The sequence below is a fragment of the Ascaphus truei genome, chromosome 1 (assembly GCF_040206685.1).
Source record: "Ascaphus truei isolate aAscTru1 chromosome 1, aAscTru1.hap1, whole genome shotgun sequence".
In the NCBI taxonomy this organism is placed as follows: domain Eukaryota; kingdom Metazoa; phylum Chordata; class Amphibia; order Anura; family Ascaphidae; genus Ascaphus; species Ascaphus truei.
In genome coordinates, this window is record NC_134483.1 from 388,965,155 (window position 1) to 388,987,082 (window position 21,928).

General features: G+C 46.2%; 1 protein-coding gene across 1 annotated transcript in view; it reads left to right on the forward strand.

The window, feature by feature from the left end:
• SH3RF1 (SH3 domain containing ring finger 1) overlaps positions 1 to 21,928 on the forward strand; it is a 173,377-nt gene that overhangs the window by 111,863 nt on the left and 39,586 nt on the right. Inside the window, 1 exon segment of the mRNA XM_075611658.1 lies at positions 13,820 to 14,116. Within this exon segment, the coding sequence (XP_075467773.1) occupies positions 13,820 to 14,116 (297 nt within the window).

The following is a 21,928-nucleotide window of genomic DNA, read 5'->3' on the forward strand; positions in this document are numbered from 1 at the left end:
CATCCAATCACTATTCTAAATATTAAGAAATAGAAAAGCTATGGCGAACTTCCAAAGTATATTAAATAAAAGCTTTGACATATTGAGTATTGTACTGTATTCTAACATTTCGCTCACAATCTTGACCGTGCTCTTTACCTTATCATGATTTGGCTCGGTCTTGGACCATTGACCGATTGTGCAACCCCATATATTATGAGACTTTAATTGTTGGTACTATACAGGGGCTGGCAGGCAAATTTTAGCCTGGGGGCAAGTCCAAGAAATTGTCAAAGGAACCAGACAGCCCACACACCATACATAGACACACGCCACACACATTCATGCACACACCATACACATGCAAACACACAAACACCCCAGATATAGATAAAATGTACATATGTACACCCATCAGATACCATATAACACAGACGATAACTGACCAAATACACACACCAGATGCATGCATGAACAAACGCACTATATAAAGATGCAGTGGCCGTTATGCGAACAAATCTCGAAATGGATTTTGAGATTTGTCCGTGATCCTCACAAGTTTTGCCGGGGCAGACTATAATGGCCCATCGGATTTACACAGCAGGGGTCCCTGCTGTGTGAGTCCTACGGGGTCTGCCTGTCTGTAATAGATGCGCAGTAAGAGGCTGAATCAGTCACTCTAACTGTGCGCCTCTCACAGGCGATCGCCGGGGTTTTATTTAATTTTAAACATTACAGTAATATAGCAGGGGGTCTCCGGAGCTGAACCGCATTGATTTCAGGTCCGGGGACCCCCTACTTCCCGAGATACAGGACCCATTATTGGGTGCCGGTATCTCCTATGCATGGAAATGTCCCTATCACATGACGCGAGACATTTATATGCATAGGAAATACCGGCACCCCATAACGGGTCCTGTATCTTGGGAAGCAGGGGGTCCCCGGACCTCAAATAAACAAGGTTCTGCTCCAGATACCCCCTGCTACAATACACTAGTAATACAATTTAAATTAAAATATGTAATAACCAGCAAAACACAATCTACTCCCTGTACCCCCTCATAAAACCATATTTTATTTTTTTTACATACCGGATTAATACCACAGGCTGGCAGGTATCCCCGGGTAGTCCCATGGGTGTATGGGGGCCCTTGGTTGGTCTCCGCTAGGCTCTGTAGGCCTCCAGGTGGTACCCGGGGGCCCCAAAGGTGTCCACGGGTGGTCCCTGCGGGTGTCTGGGGGTCCCCGGGTTATCCCAACGGGTGTCTGTGGGCCCTCCAGTGGTTCCTATGGGTGTCAGGGGCCCTCGGGTGGTCCCCGGGGCCCCCACAGCTGTGGGGCCCTCAGTCCATCACCCGCAGGTGTTCGAGGGTCCTCAGGTGGTCCCCACTGGCCTGCGGTATCATTCATGTATTTAAAAGAAATAAACATGGCCTACATTTCAATAAATACATGTCAGGTCGAGCTCACCACAAACGAGACGGGACCGCGGTGCTGAGGTGGGAAAGGATATAACGCCACCCACAGCCACGAGGGCACGTCTTGAGAGTAGAATGGTCTGGAAGTCCAAGTCGGGGCAGGAGAGGTAGGATGGTAGTGGGTGCTGTAGCCAAGTCCGGGGTAGAGAGAGAGACGTAATCGTTTTACCGTTTGCCGAGTTCGGGGTGCCAGAGGTGCGGAGAGGCATATTGCCGGATGCCAAGTTCGGGGTGCCAGAGGTGCGGAGAGTCGTAGAGGAAGCCGGTTCGATAACGAGGAAGACTGCAAGACAAGACAGGACTAGGGAGGCAGAGAGTAAGGAGAACAACTGGTTCTATGCTCAGCCGACGAGTCAATGAAGCTGCAGGGTATATATAGGTGAGAGGGTCCAATGGCAGAGTAGCAAGGTGGGGGTGTGTGGATGGGCCAGGCTGTGACAGGGATAGGTCCAGAAGGGCTCCTGGAGGAGGGGCTATAGATCCCAGTAGTAAGGGGTGCATTTGATTGCAGCATTGAAAAGTGGTAGTGTGCCTTTAAGAGGCTGGTGCGCCTCCGTGTGGCCGCGCCTACGGGTGCGTGACCGAGCACGCGCCCAGGCCCGGCACCAGAAGAGGAACGCCGACGTGCGCGAGCCCAGGCGAGACAGCGATCGGCGTCCTGGAGGGAGGATCTCTGCGAGGCGCGGAAGGACCCGGCGGAACTGCGGGTAAGTGGGGAGCAGGCCGAGGGCAGTGTGACTCCCGGGTCGTTACAATACACCCCTGTGCCCCCCACATAAAACCAATATTTATTTTTATAGACACAGGAAATGGTTTAATTTATGTGTTGCCTAGTGGATGTATTAAAGCTGCAGTTCAGTCAATATCCTGCATGTGTGTTTTTTTTAATAAATCAGTTCTGTAGTAAGAAAAAATACTTTTAGCATTTTCTGTTTTTAAAAAAAAACTTTGAAAGACCAATTTTCTTGTATTCTATTTTAACAACCATTTGCTAAGGCACCGCCCCTTCATGTCCTGTCACAAGCCCTGGCAAACCCCTTTGTCAGCCCTGCCCTCCCTCTAGCACATGTCAGTGCAGGAGTGCTCATGAATATTCATGAGCTTCCACTGACAGACAAGCAGAATATAAACAGATCCCTTCACTAATTATGTCATCAAATTTTGACCTATCAATACACAGAGAACGAATTGACCTGCAGCTATACAGTTCTTTAGGTAATTAGAGATTGCCCACATGAAACTATTGACGTAAAAAAAAAAAAAAAAAAAAAGACTGAACTGCAGCTTTAATTCATTGATGTATTGGTTACTGCTTTTATTTATGAAATGTATTGTTTGGCTAGTGGTGTGAATTCTTTAATTGATTGTCTAGTGGTATGATTTATTTAATTGATTGGCTAGTGGTGTATTTCTTTAATTGATTGGTTGGCTAATGGTTTTATTTAGGTAATTGATTTACCTATTGCTTTTAATTTTACAGTTTGGGGGTTTAGTTGATTGTTGTATACTGTAGGTTTTATTATTGTTTATTTTGGATAGTCAGGCTTTTGTATTAGAGTGACCGTTGACTGCTATAGCACTGTAGCTTATCATGCACATATTATATGGGTATGATGTACTACTGTAACAACCAATGGGTACAGGGTGGGTATTGTGGGTCCGGGGTGGGTGGTTAGGCCTCCCGGGTGGGTAGCTGGGCAGTGTGGGTTAACCCCTTAATTACTATAGCGCTAAGGTGATTAATGGGCTAGGGGCCATTCATTAGATTGTATTTATTATGTATGCTTTCTGGTAACGGAGAACATGGACCTGCAGTAAGCTGACGAGGACGCCCTTCATATTGCCGGGGTAAGCAGAACGGTTTTTATTTACTTTATTTATGCTGCATGGCTAATGTTGTGTTTAATAATGGGCACATAATCTATTATCCATATCTGGATAATAGTTATTTTGCCCATTACTGTACTGTATGTATTTGGGAGGGGGGGGATGGGAGGTGTATTTATTGAAATGTAGGCCATGTTTATTTTTTTTAAATACAGAACTAGTACCGCAGGCCAGCGGGGACCCACGGGGACCACTCGATGACCCCCGGACGCCCACGGGGACTACCTGAGGACCCACGGGGACCTGCGGGGAAGAGCTGGGGGCCCCACAGCTGTGGGACCCATGAGAACCACCCGAGGTCCTCCAGACACCCGTGGGGACGACCCAAGGACCCCAGACACCCACGGGACCACCTGGAGGCACACGGAGCCTAGAAGGGACCACCCGAGGGCCCCCAGACACCCATGGGTACCCCCCGGAGTGCATTATGGGCCTGCGGACACCTGTCGGGACCACCTGGGGACCCCCACCGGCCTATGGTATTAATCCTGTGTGTAAAAAAATAAAATATGGTTTTATGTGGGGGTATAGAGGGTGGGTTGTGTTATGGTGGTTATTACATATTTTAATTTAAATTTTATTACTAGTGTATTGTAGCATGGAGTCTCCGGAGCAGAACCTTGTTGATTGGATGTCCGGGGACCACCTGCTTCCCAAGATACAGGCCCGTTTTGGGGTGCCGGTATATCCTATGCATGTAAATATCTCGCGTAATTTCAATGCATACTGTAGGTAGGGTTGCCAGATGGCTTGTCCAAAAATACTGGACACCCACGCCCCCCAAACACATATAAAAAGTACCCCCACACCCCACAAATGCATATAAAAAATACCCCCACCTCCCCAATACATTTAAAATATACCCCACCTCCCCAATACATTTAAAATATACCCCACCTCCCCAATACATTTAAAATATACCCCACCTCCCCAATACATTTAAAATATACCCCACCCTCCCAATACATTTAAAATGTAACCCAATCTCCCAAAACATTTAAAATATCCCCCACCTCCCCAATACATTTAAAATATACCCCCACCTCCCCAATAGATTTAAAATATACCCCCACCTCCCCAATACATTTAAAATATCCCCCACCTCCCCAATAAATTTAAAATATACCCCCACCTCCCCAGTACATTTAAAATATCCCCCATCATCATGATCTCATCTCCCCAGACTGGCCCCCATCACCCCCCCCCATTATCATCTTATTTCCCCCCCCCCCATCATCTCACCCTGCCTCCCAATCATCTTCTATATACAGTGGTGTGCAGAAGTAGTCACCCCCTGCATATTTTCCACATTTTGTTGGCACCTGAGCGTACTCCACAACACTTTCAAATTAGACTTTACATGTAGAATCTACAAAAATGACCCCAAAGTTATAAAGTTAGAAAATGTATATAGAATATAAAGAAATACGATTTACAGAGAAAAACAGATTGATCTCAATTGCATAAGTATTCAACCCCTTTTATACTAAAGCCTTAAATCAGCTCAGGTGCAAATGAATTGGTTTGAAAGGTCACACAATTAGTGAAATGGTTTCAGCTTGTGTGTAATCAGAGTGGTTTAACTTGTAGATCATTTCCCTCAGGTATATAAAGACTTTCAAGCTGCCACTCACATAGTGATCCAACAAAGCAACCAAGGAGCTTTCGAAACAAGTCAGGGATAAATGGGGAGGGCAGCATAGAGTAGGAGAAGGGTACAAGAACATTTCAAATGTGCTGATTATCCCTCTCAGCACAGTGAAGTCCATTATTACAAAGTGGAAGATGCATCATACAGTACCAACCAGATAAGGTCGACCTCCCAAACTGAGCAGCCGCGTAAGGAGAAAGCTGCTTCGGTCTGTCACTCTGCAGATCTCTCAAGATCAGTGTTGGCTTCAAAGTTCTGTGTCTGGGAGTCGGTGTTCACACATCAACAACAATAAGCCGGTCCCTACACAAAGCTGGTCTGTATGGATGGGTGGAAAGAAAGAAGCCATTACTCAGAAAGACCCATCATAAATCTCGTATGGAGTTTGCGAAAAGCATGTAGATGATACTGCAGACATGTGGAAAAAGGTTTCGTAGTCAAACAAGACAAAAATGTTACTTTTTGGTCTAACACTGCATATCACCCAGTCAACACCATCCCAACTGGTAAGCAAAGCGGTGACAGCATCATGTTATTGGGATGCTTCTCTTCAGCAGGGACTGTGAAGCTTGTCAGGATAGAGGGGAGAATAGATGTTACAACTTACAGACGAACCCCTGAGGAAAACCTTTTTGAGTCAGCGAAGACTCTGAAACTGGGGAGTAAAGTCATATTTTAGCAGGACAATAACCCGTAGCACAAAGCCAAAGCCACACTGGAGTGGTTGAACAAGAAGAGAATTAATGTTCTTGAGTGGCCCAGTCATAGTCCTGACTTGAATCCAGTCGAATATTTATGGAGAAAAATCACCAATAGTGGTTAAGGCACATTCCACAAGGGCCATAGCAACCTCATGGGCCAACGAGGAGCTCGCCTCATCAGATGATATATACAATGCAGCTACGTGATGTTGTCAGTACACATTTATCTGGCATTATTGGCTAGGGGGGGCTTTGGGACATCCCGTCATGGGGGATGATAGAGAAAGGAATACATTTCTTACCGTCATTGTTATTTTTCTGAGTCTCTCGATGACTGTGTACAGTTTCCTGCCCCGAAGAGCTTATTGAAGATATTATCTATGCTCTGTGATGTAATAGAGATTGAGGATAGCCTTTGCTGCGGGGCTAAATGTATGACTGGGGACCTCGGGAAGTTCAGAGCCTTTTAAAGTTTTGGCAGAAGGTGGTCCTACCCGACGGTAGGAGAGGCATAAAACTCTGTCGTGGTACTAAATTTAGACTAACATAAAGGACTTTTTTTCTTCTATTAATGGGATGCATTTGTACTGGGTTGCCATTAAATATTATATATATAAATAAATAAATAAAATGTGTGTGTGTGTGTCTATATATATATATATATATATATATATATATATATATATATATATATACATACACTTTTTCAGCTTCCACCTATGGCAAGTCACAAAAATATACACTTTGTCCTATAGTTAACATGGTTGACTGAAAAGCATGTACATAGAGTCTTCATATTACTATCTTGTCGGTTAAATCCCCATACCAATCGAATGAACAACGTTGACATCACCATACTACAATTTCATCTACGATTGTAAGAAAGTGGAGTCTGCTGCGTGCAACCTTTCTCTCCATATGGTTCAATAATTGCAACGTTACACTCTACATCTGCATTCACACCTTGGTTTTGTTGTCCCCTCGTAAACCTCTAATAAAGGGCAGCTTTGTTAAATGTGCCTGCTACTTCTGCAGAAACACCACCATAACATTACTACATATACTGTCAATCTTTTAACAAAGCACACTTTCTAGGCGCCTAGTTAAACTATATGGGGAAAAAATCATGAACGATTGATTGCGATAATCAGTGCTTTAAAATGAACCATGCAAAAGTAATTGAAAACTGGGAAAACAGATGGTAGCATAAGAAAATTGAATATATGTGAATCAATCAAGTGAGCTAGAGACCCAGGTGTATTTGTGACAGCAGTAATGCTTATTGAATGCAAATACGGTGTGTGGTGAACAATAACCGTGTACAAAAATACATCTCCATTCACCATGGTTATGTAAATAGTATTTCTCTAACCAGTGAATGCTGGTAGTTTGTCCCATAGGGTAAAAATGTAAGACCTCTTTTCAACCACCTCTATTTCTACTTTAAAAGAAAATTCTGGGTATCTGAGATAGTTGTGTCAGGAAGTGATTCTGATTTTCCAATTTCATTGAGCCAGGGTGCATTATTCACAAGGCAAGTTACTTTACCTCTGTGAGTGTCTCATGTAAGGATTTAGAAATGGAGCACTTACTGCCACGGATGCACTTAAAAGATCTCCCTATCCAAATGTCAAAGATAAGGTTTCATTCGTCATAAGTAATGAGTTGAAATGGTATTTTATTGGGAAACTCTTTGTTTTGACATAATTTTTTTTACGGAAACATGTTTAGAATAGGTTATGAAATATAAATGAAGGGAACTCTCATGGGATATTAATTTTTAATTTATAGCACGTCATCATCACTTATGATGCCTAGCTTTAATATCATATAAGAGGTAAACTGGCTGTATTAGCTTATAAAGCAGTGGATATGAGTCCATTAATTATATTTATAGGATAGCTTAAGCCAGGATGATTATTTTAGACATGATGAAAACCTCTCGTTCTCATTGTTTGTTTGTATTTTGAGTTAGTGGATCTTGTGTTAGAAGCATTCAGTTCCTTTGTCTGTTTAATTGTTAAGACAGTATTTCTGAGTATTGTCTGCTGGTTTGTGGTCATGTATATATTTTATTTATTTATATATTTTTGTCTGATTTTTTTTTTTTAATGTTTGAGAGTGCTGGGATTATCATATCATATCCACATTAGTTTTCTATGGAAGAAGGCATATCACCAGATGCCCTTCCCCATGCACTTACTTACTGACCCTTGAAGTCGTTTTATAAGAATTGCAATACTGATTTATGTAAGTGAGCGCTGACCTGTTTTCTATATTATCACACTATTAATTACAATGGTTTCTTCCTTAGGCCTCGGGCATGGTCAGCGCTTAGGCGCTGACCCGTACTGAGGCGCGCTGGTGCTTACCAGTGAGCCCCTACAGCCGCAATGAGAGTGGCTTTAGTAGGGGTTCGCCTACGCTTCCGCAAGCGTGCGAAAGCGTAGGTCTTATACAAATTTTAGATGTGGCGCTCGCCGGAGGGCAAATTTTAGATGTGGCGCTCGCCCAATGAGGGCGAACCAGCTCCGTGCCGTCACTGGCCCGTGCCCCAGACACGCCCCTGGACGGCGCGCGAACCAAGGCCAGGGAAAGCACCCGCTTTCCCTCAGCCTCCACGCGCCTCAGCACGGGAGCAGACACACTGGACGCAGCCTTAGCGGTATTCTACAGTGCTCTTTTACTGTGGCTGGAGGAAGAGACTTAGAAATAGGTATCCTCAGTCTTCACTTTTACAGCGGTGTTCAGAAATTGCTTTGTATGTATACGAATCAGATAATTGAACATCCATGAAGAGATTGGACAGCTCGGTGGAAATGTGTGGAAGTTCTACTTCATGGAAAGGATGGTGGATTCGTCAAACAAAATCCCAACAGAGGAAAGGGAATTCAAGAAGGCTTATGATGGACATAAAGGCTATCCTACATACAAAAGGAAGCTAAAGATCAAATGGGGTCCTGGGTTTTTGTAACGGGTGCCAGACACAAACTGGACTGGACTGCAAGGCGGAGGTGGGAATATAGAAACACTGACCGGAGGCAGCGAGATCGCTTCCGGAATGCAGTCGTAGACGTGGGTAGCCTGGTATGGTTGGAGAAAGGAGGATCGTAGGATAACTTGCTGTGGTCGAGGATAGGAGAAGGTATGGATCGTTGGGGGTCACAAGCCGTAGTCGGGGTTTGAAGAGAGTCACAATCGTTGTAGAGAAAAGTTAAGGTTCCGTTGAACTGCAAGATAAAACACAGCGAAGCAGGCAAGGCAGGACAGACGATATAAAGTGCTTGTGACCAGCACGTCGTCACAAGAAAAGAATATCTCTGCTCAGCCAAATTGCAGCAGCAATAGCTGAGCATATAAAGGGAGAGTAGCCAATAGCTGAGGAGTACAGCAGCAGAAGCTGCTGCAAGAATCAGCCCCCGGATTCGTTGCTGAGTGAGCTCAGCACAGCAGACACTGACGAAGAACAGCAGCAGTCAGTTAAGTGTTAAACTCTGGAGCGAAGTCTGCTGCTGATTCTGCCATCTCAGGGGCACGCCTGTGCCCGATCCTCACAGTTTTACAGCAGATCGGAGAATGGGCAGATTAGATGAACCAAGTAATTTATCTGCCATCAAATTCTATGCTTCCAAGTTACTCCAGCTGACTAGGTGTGTGACTGTGCTGATGTTTGTTATATATGATTAATACCCGTGGGTGCACAGGAGTGGTCTGTGAGATCAGCTGGGGCTTGTTTTTTTTCTGAATGATAAAGCAACTGACATCCACAAGCAGTGTCGGATTTAAAAAAATGCCGCCCTTAGGCACTTGCCTGGTGCCGCCCTCATCCTCCAGCTCTGTCCCGTTGCCATGGTTACACAACGCCGTGTGATGCCACATTGCGAACCGCGCATGCAGCCCCAAAAGTCTGCCGCCCCAAATGTTGCCACCTTAGGCCCACACCTAATGGGAAATCCGCCCCTGTCCACAAGAGTGGGGGATCCTTTCTGATCGTACTCTGCAATAATCGTTTTATTTAATGGAAGTTGCAGTCATCAGGGCTGAATTATAAAAATTTGATGCATCTCATTTATAATCTGTGTGCCATGCAACTTCCCCCTGTCACCCCCCCATCACCCCCCCCCGTCACTCCCCCCCGTCACTCCTATTGACGCCCCAAAAAACAAAATGACACATGGGACACAAACTGGAGCAAAGTCCTTAATGCATTGGCTCAACACAAAAATTACACAATATTCTCTTATTGTCTTAGTTAAATAAGCCCCTTTGCCTTGGTTTAACAATAATGTCTCCAAACATTAGAAACCTTGGCATATTTTCTGTAATAAGTGTCATTATTATAGGTTTTGACCGTTCCACTTATTTCATATGTAAACATTAAACCTTGGAACATGTTCACCATATGTGGGGGGTTCTCATTATTTTTTGGATCCATTCCCTGTAGTGTAATTATTAAGTCAAAACATGGTCCGTGCCCAGCCTTTGAAGACATTTAATTATTACATTGGTAAAATAAAAATAAAAGCCTTTGATTCGTTGTGAAGGCGAAACACTTTTTTTTAATGGGAACACCGCCCTTACTTGCTTGTTGCGTGACTGAAACATGTTTGGCAAAACGTCGTTTACTAGTTTGTAATCACATTGCTGTCAGGTTTCTGTCATCCGGGGAACATCTGGACTGCGCTTATAAAATACATTAGAGACTTCTAACGTCGTTGCTGTGCAGCAGTTTGCGAGTTTGGGCTGTGGGATAATGCCTCGAACTGCAGCATCGCCACCTACTTAACATTACGGGGGCCAAAATAAACTGAAAGCATTATTACTTACATTAGAAACGTAATTGCCCTAATAAAACACTTTTTTTTTGGATCAAGTGAGTGGGACTTGGGCTGCAAAACCTATTACCTCTGAAACCCTGGCAAGTGCACAATATCCAGTTACTGTATATAGTTTGTAATCGTTACGTGCAATATATATTCACTCCTTTTCAAAGCTACAAGCTGATTGACGCTGCAGCTGTAACTGTTGAATGATTGACTTCATCCAGTAATCTCGGACACATTTTGCAGCTGAGAGCTGCTTTGCATCGCAGCCCGTAGAGAGCTAGTCCCACTTGCCTGATAAAAGAACATCTAGTGAAAAAATTTTTATAATGTAATTAACTTTGTTAAGCAAATGTAATCATCCTTACACCAAACATTGACTTTTTATGAGTTTTTGTTTTTGTGGTTGTTTGTTTTTTTTGGAAACGAAGAAAACGATTCTTTTCAGAAAGCGACTGAAATTCAAGAAAGCATGTAATGCAAATGCCCACTCGATCTTTGGTCTGTCCCTACATGTTAGAGCACTCTATGGAAGGAGGAGAAGCAGAGACGGCAAGCCCTGTGTCCACACACATGGGCATTACTCAAATGAGAGCAACTAATAGTCAAACTCCTCCCAAGTTTCACCTTATTAAAAAAAAAAAATACTTTTATGTATCTGGTTTTTAATTTTTTTAAATTTAAGAACAAAGTTAGCCGGCGTGCCGCTGTCATGGGATCACTTTGGCCTAGCAGGGGCTACACCTTTAAATCGTGATAGTTGTCAGCAGGTTAGTAAATTCCTGCATTCTGGAGCCTTGGGTCTGTAATATAGTGCGCGCGCGCGTCAATGGTAATTGACTGTGGGAGGCTGATGTTGATACCGCCAAGACGCACGGCCGTGAGCGGTGGCGCAGCCGGTCTGAGCAAATACAAGAAATGTGTATTTTTGCGCTGCGAGCTAATCACAGCGCAGCCTAACGCTGTGACGTCAGAGCCACGCTACCTAGTCGTGCGTGTCACCGCTGGCAACATACAAACGAAACGTGCATGCACTATATTACAGACCTTCAGGCCCCGTCAGACAGGCTGCTACGCGACGTGCCTGCGCTTACGTGCGAGCGCACGTTCGGCACAATGGGAGTTGTCAAACAAGAAACGACTCCTGGCAGTGAGGTACAGCACTGACGCTGCTGCACTTGACGGAGACAACTGAAGTTGAAATTTCAAGCGGCAGCCGTGTCACGTATATTTCGCCAGCCAATGACATTACACACACACACTTTGTTTCTTTTTTTTTTTTAATTAAATGGATGACGCAAGTCCCGCCTGCAAGTCGCGTCATTCAGTCTGCTGGGGATGAGCACACTTCGCCCAGCAGACAGGCACGGATGCATCGTAGTGTAGTAGGCTGTCTGAGCTCAGCCTAAGGGCTTGACCCCGCTGCCTACTACAGCGTCTGCTGTGGTGGACGCTGCACGGACGAGAGCCCTCCCCTCAATGGCGCCGGGCCCGCTGCGAGGGGGGGCCGCAGCGCTGAGGCGAGAGCTGCTCCTGCTCTCAATAGAATTGAGAGCAGGACTCGCGTCGAGCGATTAGGCACGCCCCCCGGCGGTTCAGCCAATGAGGGCGAACCTGCCGGGTGACGTCATGGCCGCGCCCCGTCACTCCCCCGCCACGCCCCCCCCTGTCTCTCTTCCTGCAGCTCCCTGCAGACCAAGTAATCGGCTGCACGCGCCGCCAATCTCTCGGGCGCGCGTTGCAGCTGAGTTACCAGGGCCTTAGCCTTAGGTTGCGTAGTTCTGCAGTGAGTTAATTAAATAACCCTTGGCATCTTCCTCTTCGTACATATAAGTGCACCTAATTAAACAGACATGGAGACATCTGCTTGGTCTCTGCAGCCATCTTTCCCTTTTCCTACCAGAAGGAAATGCCACATTGGTCCCGTGTCAAGTAGATCCCATGGCGTTGTGAATTCCTTCTTGAAACTGAGCTTAGCCCAGCAATCAGCATGCAGATCCTCACGGCTATAATAGTTTCAAGCGATAAACAAATATCTTAATTAAGTGGAAAAACAAGCCGAGAGGAAAACTGGCCTAAACTCGAGGGTAATCTATTCCTTCATTTCAATTGCTTTTCTACACTAGGCAGCTTTATTACAAGAACTGGCGAGTGCTTCAGGATATTTTGGAACAAAAGCACCATTTGTGTCACCAGCTTGCAATTGATGGGAAGACTCGTCTCATGACTATGATTCAATAATATAATATTTAAATCCTACCAAAAAAAAAAAAAAAAAAGAGTTGACAATATTTTTTTTTACCCTTTCTTGACTAAACTTATGGTATTTTTCTTAGCTATATTAATATTTTTAAGAAAGTGTCTAAGTTATAGGTAGTTTAATATTATCACCCTGTGTCTCCTACTCTTGTATGGGATATTTCCGTGGTATTGTTGCTAATCGTAGACTTGGACCTTTTGCTATAAATCTGTAAATGTTAAACACACAATCGGTCTGAAAAGCATAAAAACGCAAGAAAAGCTGTTTTTACGATATACAGCACTTCTATAATGTACTAGCTGGAGCCGGAGTAACATACGCCAATCTAGGAGATCTGAAAGGTTATTAACTAAACATTATTTTTTGTTTTCTCCCCTCCCTGTTATGCCTTGCTGTCTCTTGTCCCCTCTTTCCCACCTTACTCTCGCCTCCATCATGCCCTGCTCCTCTTTGCACTCCCTGCTTTACTGTGTCTGCTCCTCTTTCTGCACACTACACTCCCTCCTCTCCTACTAATCTCACCTGTCTCCTCCTCTCCTCTGTTTCTTCCTCCTACTGACCTTGCTGTCTCTCCTACCCTCTCTTTGCACTCTCTCGTGCCTGATGTGCGCACTGCTCTACATTCCCTCCTCATCATCCCTCTGTCTCCATCTCTCTTCCTCCCCTCCCTCCTCCATCATGCTCTGCTCCTCTTTGCACTCTTTGCCTAACTGTGTCTGCTCCTCTCTGTGCACACTACACTCCCTCCTCTCCTACTCATCTGTCTCCTCTCCTTGCTGTGTTTCTGTTTCCTCCTCATATGTGACACTTAAGATGTTACACAGCCAATGTACAGTCTCATTACATAGGATGTGCAGTCTCATTGGCTGTTCCTGGGTGAGTGACAGGCTGCTCAGCCCATCACAGAGGGGGGTAGATGTGCAGCCTCACTGGCTGGAGTGACAGGCCGTTCAGCCTATCACTGAGGGATGTGTAGACATCCATAGAGAATTATATGTATTTATGTATGTTATATTTGTGCTTATTTGTATTTATTTCAGTTTAATTCGGCAGCTAAGCAGCTAATAGAGTTGGACAAGCCCTCGGGAGTGGACTCTGGGGAGGGCAGCTCTGGGTTAGCACACAGCGGCACTTCCCAAAAGCACACGGATGCCAAGAAGAACACCAAAAAGCGCCACTCCTTTACCTCTCTCACCATGTCCAACAAGTCGTCACAGTCTGCTCAGAACCGCCATTCCATGGAAATTAGCCCCCCGGTGCTCATCAGCTCCAGCAACCCCACAGCTGCGGCCAGAATAAGCGAGCTGACCGGCCTGTCTTGCAGCGCTCCTTCTCAGGTAAGGGGAATGGGAGGGTCCCACATACAAGAAAACACCTCACTCTGGGAGAAGATGGGCAGATTCCATCCTTGGCTCACCATGCCCCGAGCATACGAACTAAACCTAACCGCAAACCATGGGCCAAGCCTGACCCTGCCCCATAAACTCTGATTGCCTTGTATTGTCGCTGCTTCTTATACCACCATATAACCTTGTGCGCTTACCCTGTAGCCTGATCCTACCCACGCTTCCAGCTTCCAGCCTTTACACCCTGCATGGCTTCATTTCACAGATCTCTTATCCACATGAATGTATACTGTATACATTTTAATTACGAACAATAATAATGTGTGAATTTCATATTTAATGTTTTGTTTTACGGATGTCATATAAAACTACTCTTCTAAATGGATTGCACGTGTTTGTTTAAGCCAGTGGTGCTCAACTCCAGTCCTGAAGCCCCCTCCCCCCAACAGGTCAGGTTTTAAGGATATCCCTGCTTCAGCACGCGGGGCTCAGTCTATGACTGCGCGTCTGATTGAGCCACCTGTGCTGAAGCTGGGATATCCTTTAAACCTGACCTGTTGGCGGGTGGGAAGGGGGGCTTGAGGTAATGTGTTGAGCACCAATGGCTTAACCCATTGTGGTGCAATGTATCGCTGACTGCAAAGGCGTTGATCTAGATTTGTGCTCCTTACATGTGATCTGTTGCAGTTCTCCAAAAATGTTTTTCCTGTACAAGCATTCTATGATTGCAGTGATCAGGGCAGAATTACTAAGCAGCTCCAAGATGAAATCACAATAGCAGACAAATGTTATTCTAACATTAATATTTGTCTGGATTACAGCCATACTGTATATGGGGCTCTCATAATGTACAAACTGGACTATGTTTGGGTTATAAACGGAAGATATTTTTTTCGTGTAAAGGGCGTGTAACAGGGACTTATCCCTGTTGAAATAAAGCAGCCTCAGAGCTCTGAGAATACAGCAGAGAAATAGTTAATTGCAGCCACTCAATTAACTAGTCTCCACCTGGAATAATGAGAGCTCTGTAAAAAGCCTCATGTGAGACACAGGGGAGAGATTCCTTAGCTCGCATTTGGGTTGACATAAGGAGAAGGAGGACTGCAGAGATTTTCCTCGGCACACATGGTGCTGCAATGAGGAAATATATATATATATATATATTTCTCAAACCGTTGTATGCCTGTCTCCTGTCCTGTGTCTCCCTTTCCCTAGGGGTAATCACATTGGACCTTTGGCCCGTCACTCCGCCTCAGGCCAATGAGATGGCTCCCTTGGCCTGCCCGCCCCCGCACACCTCTCATTGGCCTGAGGCGGAGTGACGGGCCAAAGGGGACACACACACACACACTCCCTCTGCCCCCCCCCCCATCACGTGTGCCGCCCTGCACCGGCTCCCGGACGGAGGGGAAGCGCGGCGCGGCCCTCCTGCCACAGCCGCCAACTTCAGGCTCCTCCCCCCTCGCTCTCAACCGGCTCCCGGACGGAGGGGAAGCGCGGCACGGCCCTCCTAACCCAGCCGCCAACGCACACTTACCTCCCCGGCGCTCCCTTTCCTCCCCGGCGCTCCTTTAACTCTCCGGCGCTACCTCCCCGGCCGCTGGGGGGCCAAGCAGCCTCCTCGGATCTGCGCCAGTCCCACTCTCCACCACCTCTCACTCCCGTCGTGTGTGTGTGTGTGTGTGTGGAGAGGGACATTTTTACTCCTGCCAACAATTTGTGCCTCACTTTCACCCCTACCCCTGCCCTTCACCCCCCCTACCCCTGCCCTTCACCCCCCTACCCCTGCCCTTCACCCCCCCTGCCCTTCACCCCCCCTACCCCTGCCCTTCACCCCCCTACCCCTGCCCTTCACCCCCCCACACCTGCCCTTCACCCCCCCTACACCTGACCTTCACCCCCCCACCCTTGCCCTTCACCCCCCCACCCCTGCCCTTCACCACCCCTGCCCTTCACTCCCCCTACCCCTGCCCTTCATCCCCCCTACCCCTGCCCTTCACCCCCCACACCTGCCCTTCACCTTACCCCTGCCCTTCACCTACCCCTGCCCCCCTGCCCCCTCTACCCCTGCCCTTCACCCCCCCTACCCCTGCCCTTCACCCCCCCTACCCCTGCCCTTCACCCCCCTACCCCTGCCCTTCACCCCCCCTGCCCTTCACCCCCCCCACTTTCTGCCCTTCACCCCCCCTACCCCTGCCCTTCACCCCTCACCCCCTGCCCTTCACCCCCCCACCCCTGCCCTTCACCCCCCCACCCCTGCCCTTCACCCCCCCCACCCCTGCCCTTCACCCCCCCCTACCCCTGCCCTTCACCCCCCCACCCCCTGCCCTTCACCTACCCCTGCCCTTCACCCCCCACCCCCTGCCCTTCCCCTACCCCTGCCCCCCTACCCCTGCCCTTCACCCTACCCCTGCCCTTCACCTACCCCTGCCCCCATGCCCTTCACCCCCCCTGCCCTTCACCCCCCCTACCCCTTCCCCTGCACCCCCCCTGCCCTTCACCCCCCCCACCCCTGCCCTTTGCCCCCTACCCCTGCCCTTCACCCCCCCTACCCCTGCCCTTCACCCCCCACCCCTGCCTTTCACCCCCCACCCCTGCCTTTCACCCCCCCACCCCTGCCCTTCACCCCCCCACCCCTGCCCTTCACCCCCCCTACCCCTGCCCTTCACCCCCCCTACCCCTGCCCTTCACCCCCCCCTACCTCTGCCCTTCACCCCCCCTACCCCTGCCCCGCACCCCCTGCCCTTTGCCCCCCACCCTTTGCCCCCTGCCCTTCGCCCCCCACCCCCTGCCCTTCGCCCCCCACCCCCTCCCCGCCCTTCACCCACCCCGCCCTTCACGCACCCCCCCTTCCCACCCCGCCCTTCACGCACCCTGCCCCTGCATTCCCGGTATATCAGCTAGTGTGTATATATATATATATATATATATATATATATATATATATATATATATATATATATAACGGTATCATCTATTTATTTTTTTATTTTTTTGATTATTGAAGCTCGGCTAACACGGTACTGATACCTCTACATATATATATATATATTTATATTAAAAAAATTTTTTTGGGGGGGTGGTAACCAGCTAGCTAGCCACTCAGTTAGAAAGGGCTGGAGAAAAGGTTTAGTTATTCTCCAAAGTGGAGTAGGCCTTTAATTTGTTCTTTTTATATGTTTTGCCTTGTTAAAGGAACAGGCGCAATAAAGCCAGGATTTAATTTCACCTTAATTGGTCTCTTAAATGTACCTCTGCACAAATTTCTTACAAGGCGCCATACAGCGACATGGACAGAAGAAAGCTATGCCATTTTTAGTTTTCGGTAGAACATGGTTAAAATAATAGCAGTTTATGCAAAGCCATAACATAATATCTATGTATAAAATATATTAGGACTGAGGGAGTAGGTAAAGCTTCTTAGTGATGATAAAAGTGAGGCTCATCTAGCCTATTCAAGTGCCTTATACTGTAGCTTAAAGCAGCCAAACGTCAAAAATTCAATATGCTTTTTAAAATAAATAATTTCTGTAGTATTAGATAATACTGTCTGCATTTTTATTTTTTTAACTCCTAATGCCATTTTTAATATATTTTTTTTTTTTTGTATACTGATCATCCTTGTGATTGCTACAGCAACAATTTAGAAAGTCATATCCACTTCGTCTTTTGAAACGGGCTCTGACACAACTTTTTGAGCTCTGCCCTTTGGCAACAAAGCATCACAAACTGATCTGTTGCTGTGTTCCAAACAGCAGAATGTCTATTACTCTGAAAGCTGCAAAATATTGTCTTATACTGTAGTAATATAATGTTACATATCAGCTGCCGCATTACACAGATTGCCGCACAAAGTTAGAAGGCAGCCATTTTGTTAGGCACACAATCAGGATATTTCCAGATTTATAAAAAGAGCACCAAACGATTGTCAGCTTGGGTAAGAATGTAGTACATAGTCACATGCTTTACATATACAAATAAGAAAGAGAGAAAATCCTTCCCTCTGGAAAATGTAACTGTTACATTTTGCTAGTTTCTGGCCAACAAAAAAAAACTACAAATATGGCCACCGAGGAGGTGGGAGACACCAATGGAAAGCCAGGACATCTCCCGATAACGTCACAGCTTTCTCTTGGCTTCCGGAACCCAGGCTCACCTGGGAGTGTTGCTCTCCCAGACAATCATTTTTGCCCAGGAGATTTAAGGGCAACCCCCCTGAGGGACAGAGTTAAAGACAAATACCATTCCATGCACTCCCCACCCCCTCCCAAAAAGCAGAGCGCTGCTTTAATTTTGCCAAATAATGGCTGTTTTATGTCAGACTCGGCTGATAAACACATTTTCTAGTTTGTTTGTTTCTCAAGCAAAAGTAAAAGACATTTAATATATTTTCCCTTTATTTATATTTGTTTCGAAACTGCTACATCGAGGGTAAAAGATATTTCAGGCTAATATAACATTTCAATTTGGTTGTAATTTGTAACCACACATCTTTCATTCATACTGTGGAAATTGAGTTTGTGCTTCAGTTGATGGTTATCTGGCAATTTGATTTTCCCAGCCACATGACTGTGTTCTTTCTGTAATAGAGTTTACATTACTGCTGCAGTATGTTGTGATAAGCCAGGTGGGCCTCAATTACAGAGGCTCAAATACACACATACTCGCCTGGAATATTTTCTCCATTTAAAAAGCCATCACTCTACTACAGGAGGGGCAACTCCCGAAAAATAGACCTGTTGAGGCCCTTAAGGACTGGAGTTGCCCACCCAGTGCTCGTCTAGCATGTTAATAAACTATTTAAAGTACAGTAGATAGTGCCCTAAAAAATATTGCACATTTTCAGGTATCTTCTATTAATAACAAGAGGAGGAGTGAAACACCCCCAAGCGATGCTTACCTGAGGCAAATTCAAACATGTTGTCATTAAAGTAATCAGTCCTATTCCACAAGGCACCAAATTTGCTAATCTGAAGTATATAGGCTTGGTGTAGAGACAATTTTACTGGTGAGTAGATAAATAAGTTTGTACTCACTCACTTAAGCGTCTTCTTAAACCGTCAGCGTGCTCCAATCGTGTAGATATCCATAAAGCCAAAGTGAAGAGACCTCAACACCTATTCTCTCCTAGACCCTCTACAATCTGGCTTCCGCACTGCTCACTCCACGGAAACAGCCTTCACTAATAAAACTGACGACCTCCATGCTGCCAAAGACAGAGGTCATTACACTCTGCTCATATTACTCGACCTCTCTGCAGCATTTGACACTGTGGACCACCCTCTTCTCCTTCACATTCTCCATACTCTTGGTATTCGGAACAAAGCTCTATCCTGGATCTCATCCTACCTCTCCCATCGTACTTTCAGTGTCTCTTCTGCTAACACCTCCTCCTCTATTGATCTCTCTGTGGGGGTACCCCAGGGCTCTGTCCTGGGACCTCTTCTCTTTTCTCTGTACACACTCTCTCTTGGTGACCTAATAACCTCTTTTGTGTTTAAATATCACCTCTATGCTGACGACACACAAATATACTTTTCAACACCCGACCTTACACCTGCTGTACAAACCAAAGTTTCTGAATGTCTCTCTGCTATATCATCCTGGATGGCCCTCCGCCGCCTTAAACTCAACATGGCTAAAACAGAGCTCCTCATACTTCCTCCCAAACCTGGCCCTACTACCTCCTTCCACATTACTGTTGGAACTACGATCATTCACCCAGTAGCCCAAGCACGCTGCCTAGGGGTCACACTCAACTCCTCTCTCACATTCGCCCCTCACATTCAAAACATTTCTAAAACTTGTCGCTTTTTCCTCCACAATATAACAAATATACGCCCTTTCCTCTGTTGCTCGACTGCTAAAACTCTGACTCAGGCCCTCATTCTCTCCCGTCTTGATTACTGCAACCTCCTGCTGTCCGGCCTTCCTGCCTCTCACCTGTCTCCCCTACAATCTATCCTAAACGCTGCTGCCAGAATCACTCTACTCTTTCTAGATCTGTCTCAGCATCTCCCCTCATGAAATCCCTCTCCTCGCTTCCGATCAAATCCCGCATCTCACACTCCATTCTTCTCCTCACTTTTAAAGCTTTACACTCTTCTGCCCCTCCTTACATCTCAGCCCTAATTTCTTGCTACACTGGCGACACACTTTATTCGAGCTCGGCTAGTCCCACGAATTCGGGTATACCCGGTTGTATTGAGGTTTGTGACTGTTTTCTGCCCGAGTGCATTGAGTTATTTTCCAAGCAGGGATTGAAGCATTTTATTCCCGCTGGCTGCAATACTGCACAGTATATATATATATACTGCATTACAATTCATGAATTTATGCCATCTGGTAGACACGCGAAGCATTGCAGCCTATTAAATCCTAATCATTATCATTTAACAGATCAGCCGCCCATCAGCCAGGCATGAACCCAGGCTGGGAAGGCAAACGCAACGGGGCTTGTCAGAGGTGAGGAGCGGTGCATTCCAGGTATCTGCCAGGTACATACTGGGTATTTGCTCGAATAAAGTGTGTCGGTGTGCACCATCCCGACTCTTGCGTTCTGCTCAAGGATGTCTTCTTTCTACCCCCTTTGTATCTAAAGCCCTCTCCCGCCTTAAACCTTTTTCACTGACTGCCCCACACCTCTGGAATGCCCTTCCCCTCAGTACCCGACTAGCACCCTCTCTATCCACCTTTAAGACCCAACTTAAGACACACTTGCTTAAAGAAGCATACGAATAGCACTGTGAACATTCTGAACACATGATACATAAGCTTGGCCCCCTGCAGACGCACTTACCAGAACTCCCTCCTACTGTCTCTGTACGTTCTTCCTAACTACCAATTAGACTGTAAGCTCCTCGGGGCAGGGACTCCTCTTCCTTAATGTTACTCTAATGTCTGAAGCACTTATTCCCATGATCTGTTATTTATATTATCTGTTATTTATTTGATTACCACATGTATTTCTACTGTGAAGCGCTATGCACATTAATGGCGCTATATAAATAAAGACATACAATACAATGATGCACAAGCGTAGGGAAAATTAGTAGCTGGACTGCTAATTACCGGTACAACAATTTCTTTATTATCGGCACATTAAAACAGCATGGAGAAAGATCCCCCTCTGATGCGTTTCGCGCGACGTGCGTGCTTTATCCAAGAGTAAAAGACTTAGTGTTGAGGCCAGTAGAAGGCTGTAGCCAGCGGCACTTGGCTATATAAGTCCATCCCTAAGTTTATTATATAGAGTGTGGGGAATATGGCTAGTAAGAAATAACATGCAGCTTCTTATTCTATTTCCCATAATCCACAGGCTTAGGATATTTTTAAAGTGTATATTTTATTGAACAGTGTGTTTTAAAGCATATGCTTTGTGCACAGTAAAATGAGGCATAGGGATGAAAAGTATCCCTGTAGCTGAGGGAATCCCTAAGTTAAGGGGGGGTACCCCAATTAGTGCCTAGGTGTGCCAGGGCTTGTATTGGGTGTGTGGGTGCCCCAACCGAATATGAGGTACCCCAAAATATATGCTGTAATAAAGTAAGGTTCATAGGGTGTTATACTGTATATATAAAAATCCATGCAGTCAGCCCAAGCATTTGCATAAGAGACATGATGTCTGCCTAGCCATCTGGCCTCAAACGGAATCCAGGATGTCGAGGTGTCGGGCCATTTGGTAGCAAGGAGGGGCAGAGGAAAAGGCCCCAACAGTTCTTTCAGACTCTGCAGAGCCTTCCCTGTAGATAGCCATGCCCCTTTCTCTGACATCATCATCCAGATGAGCCCTGCTGTAATTTG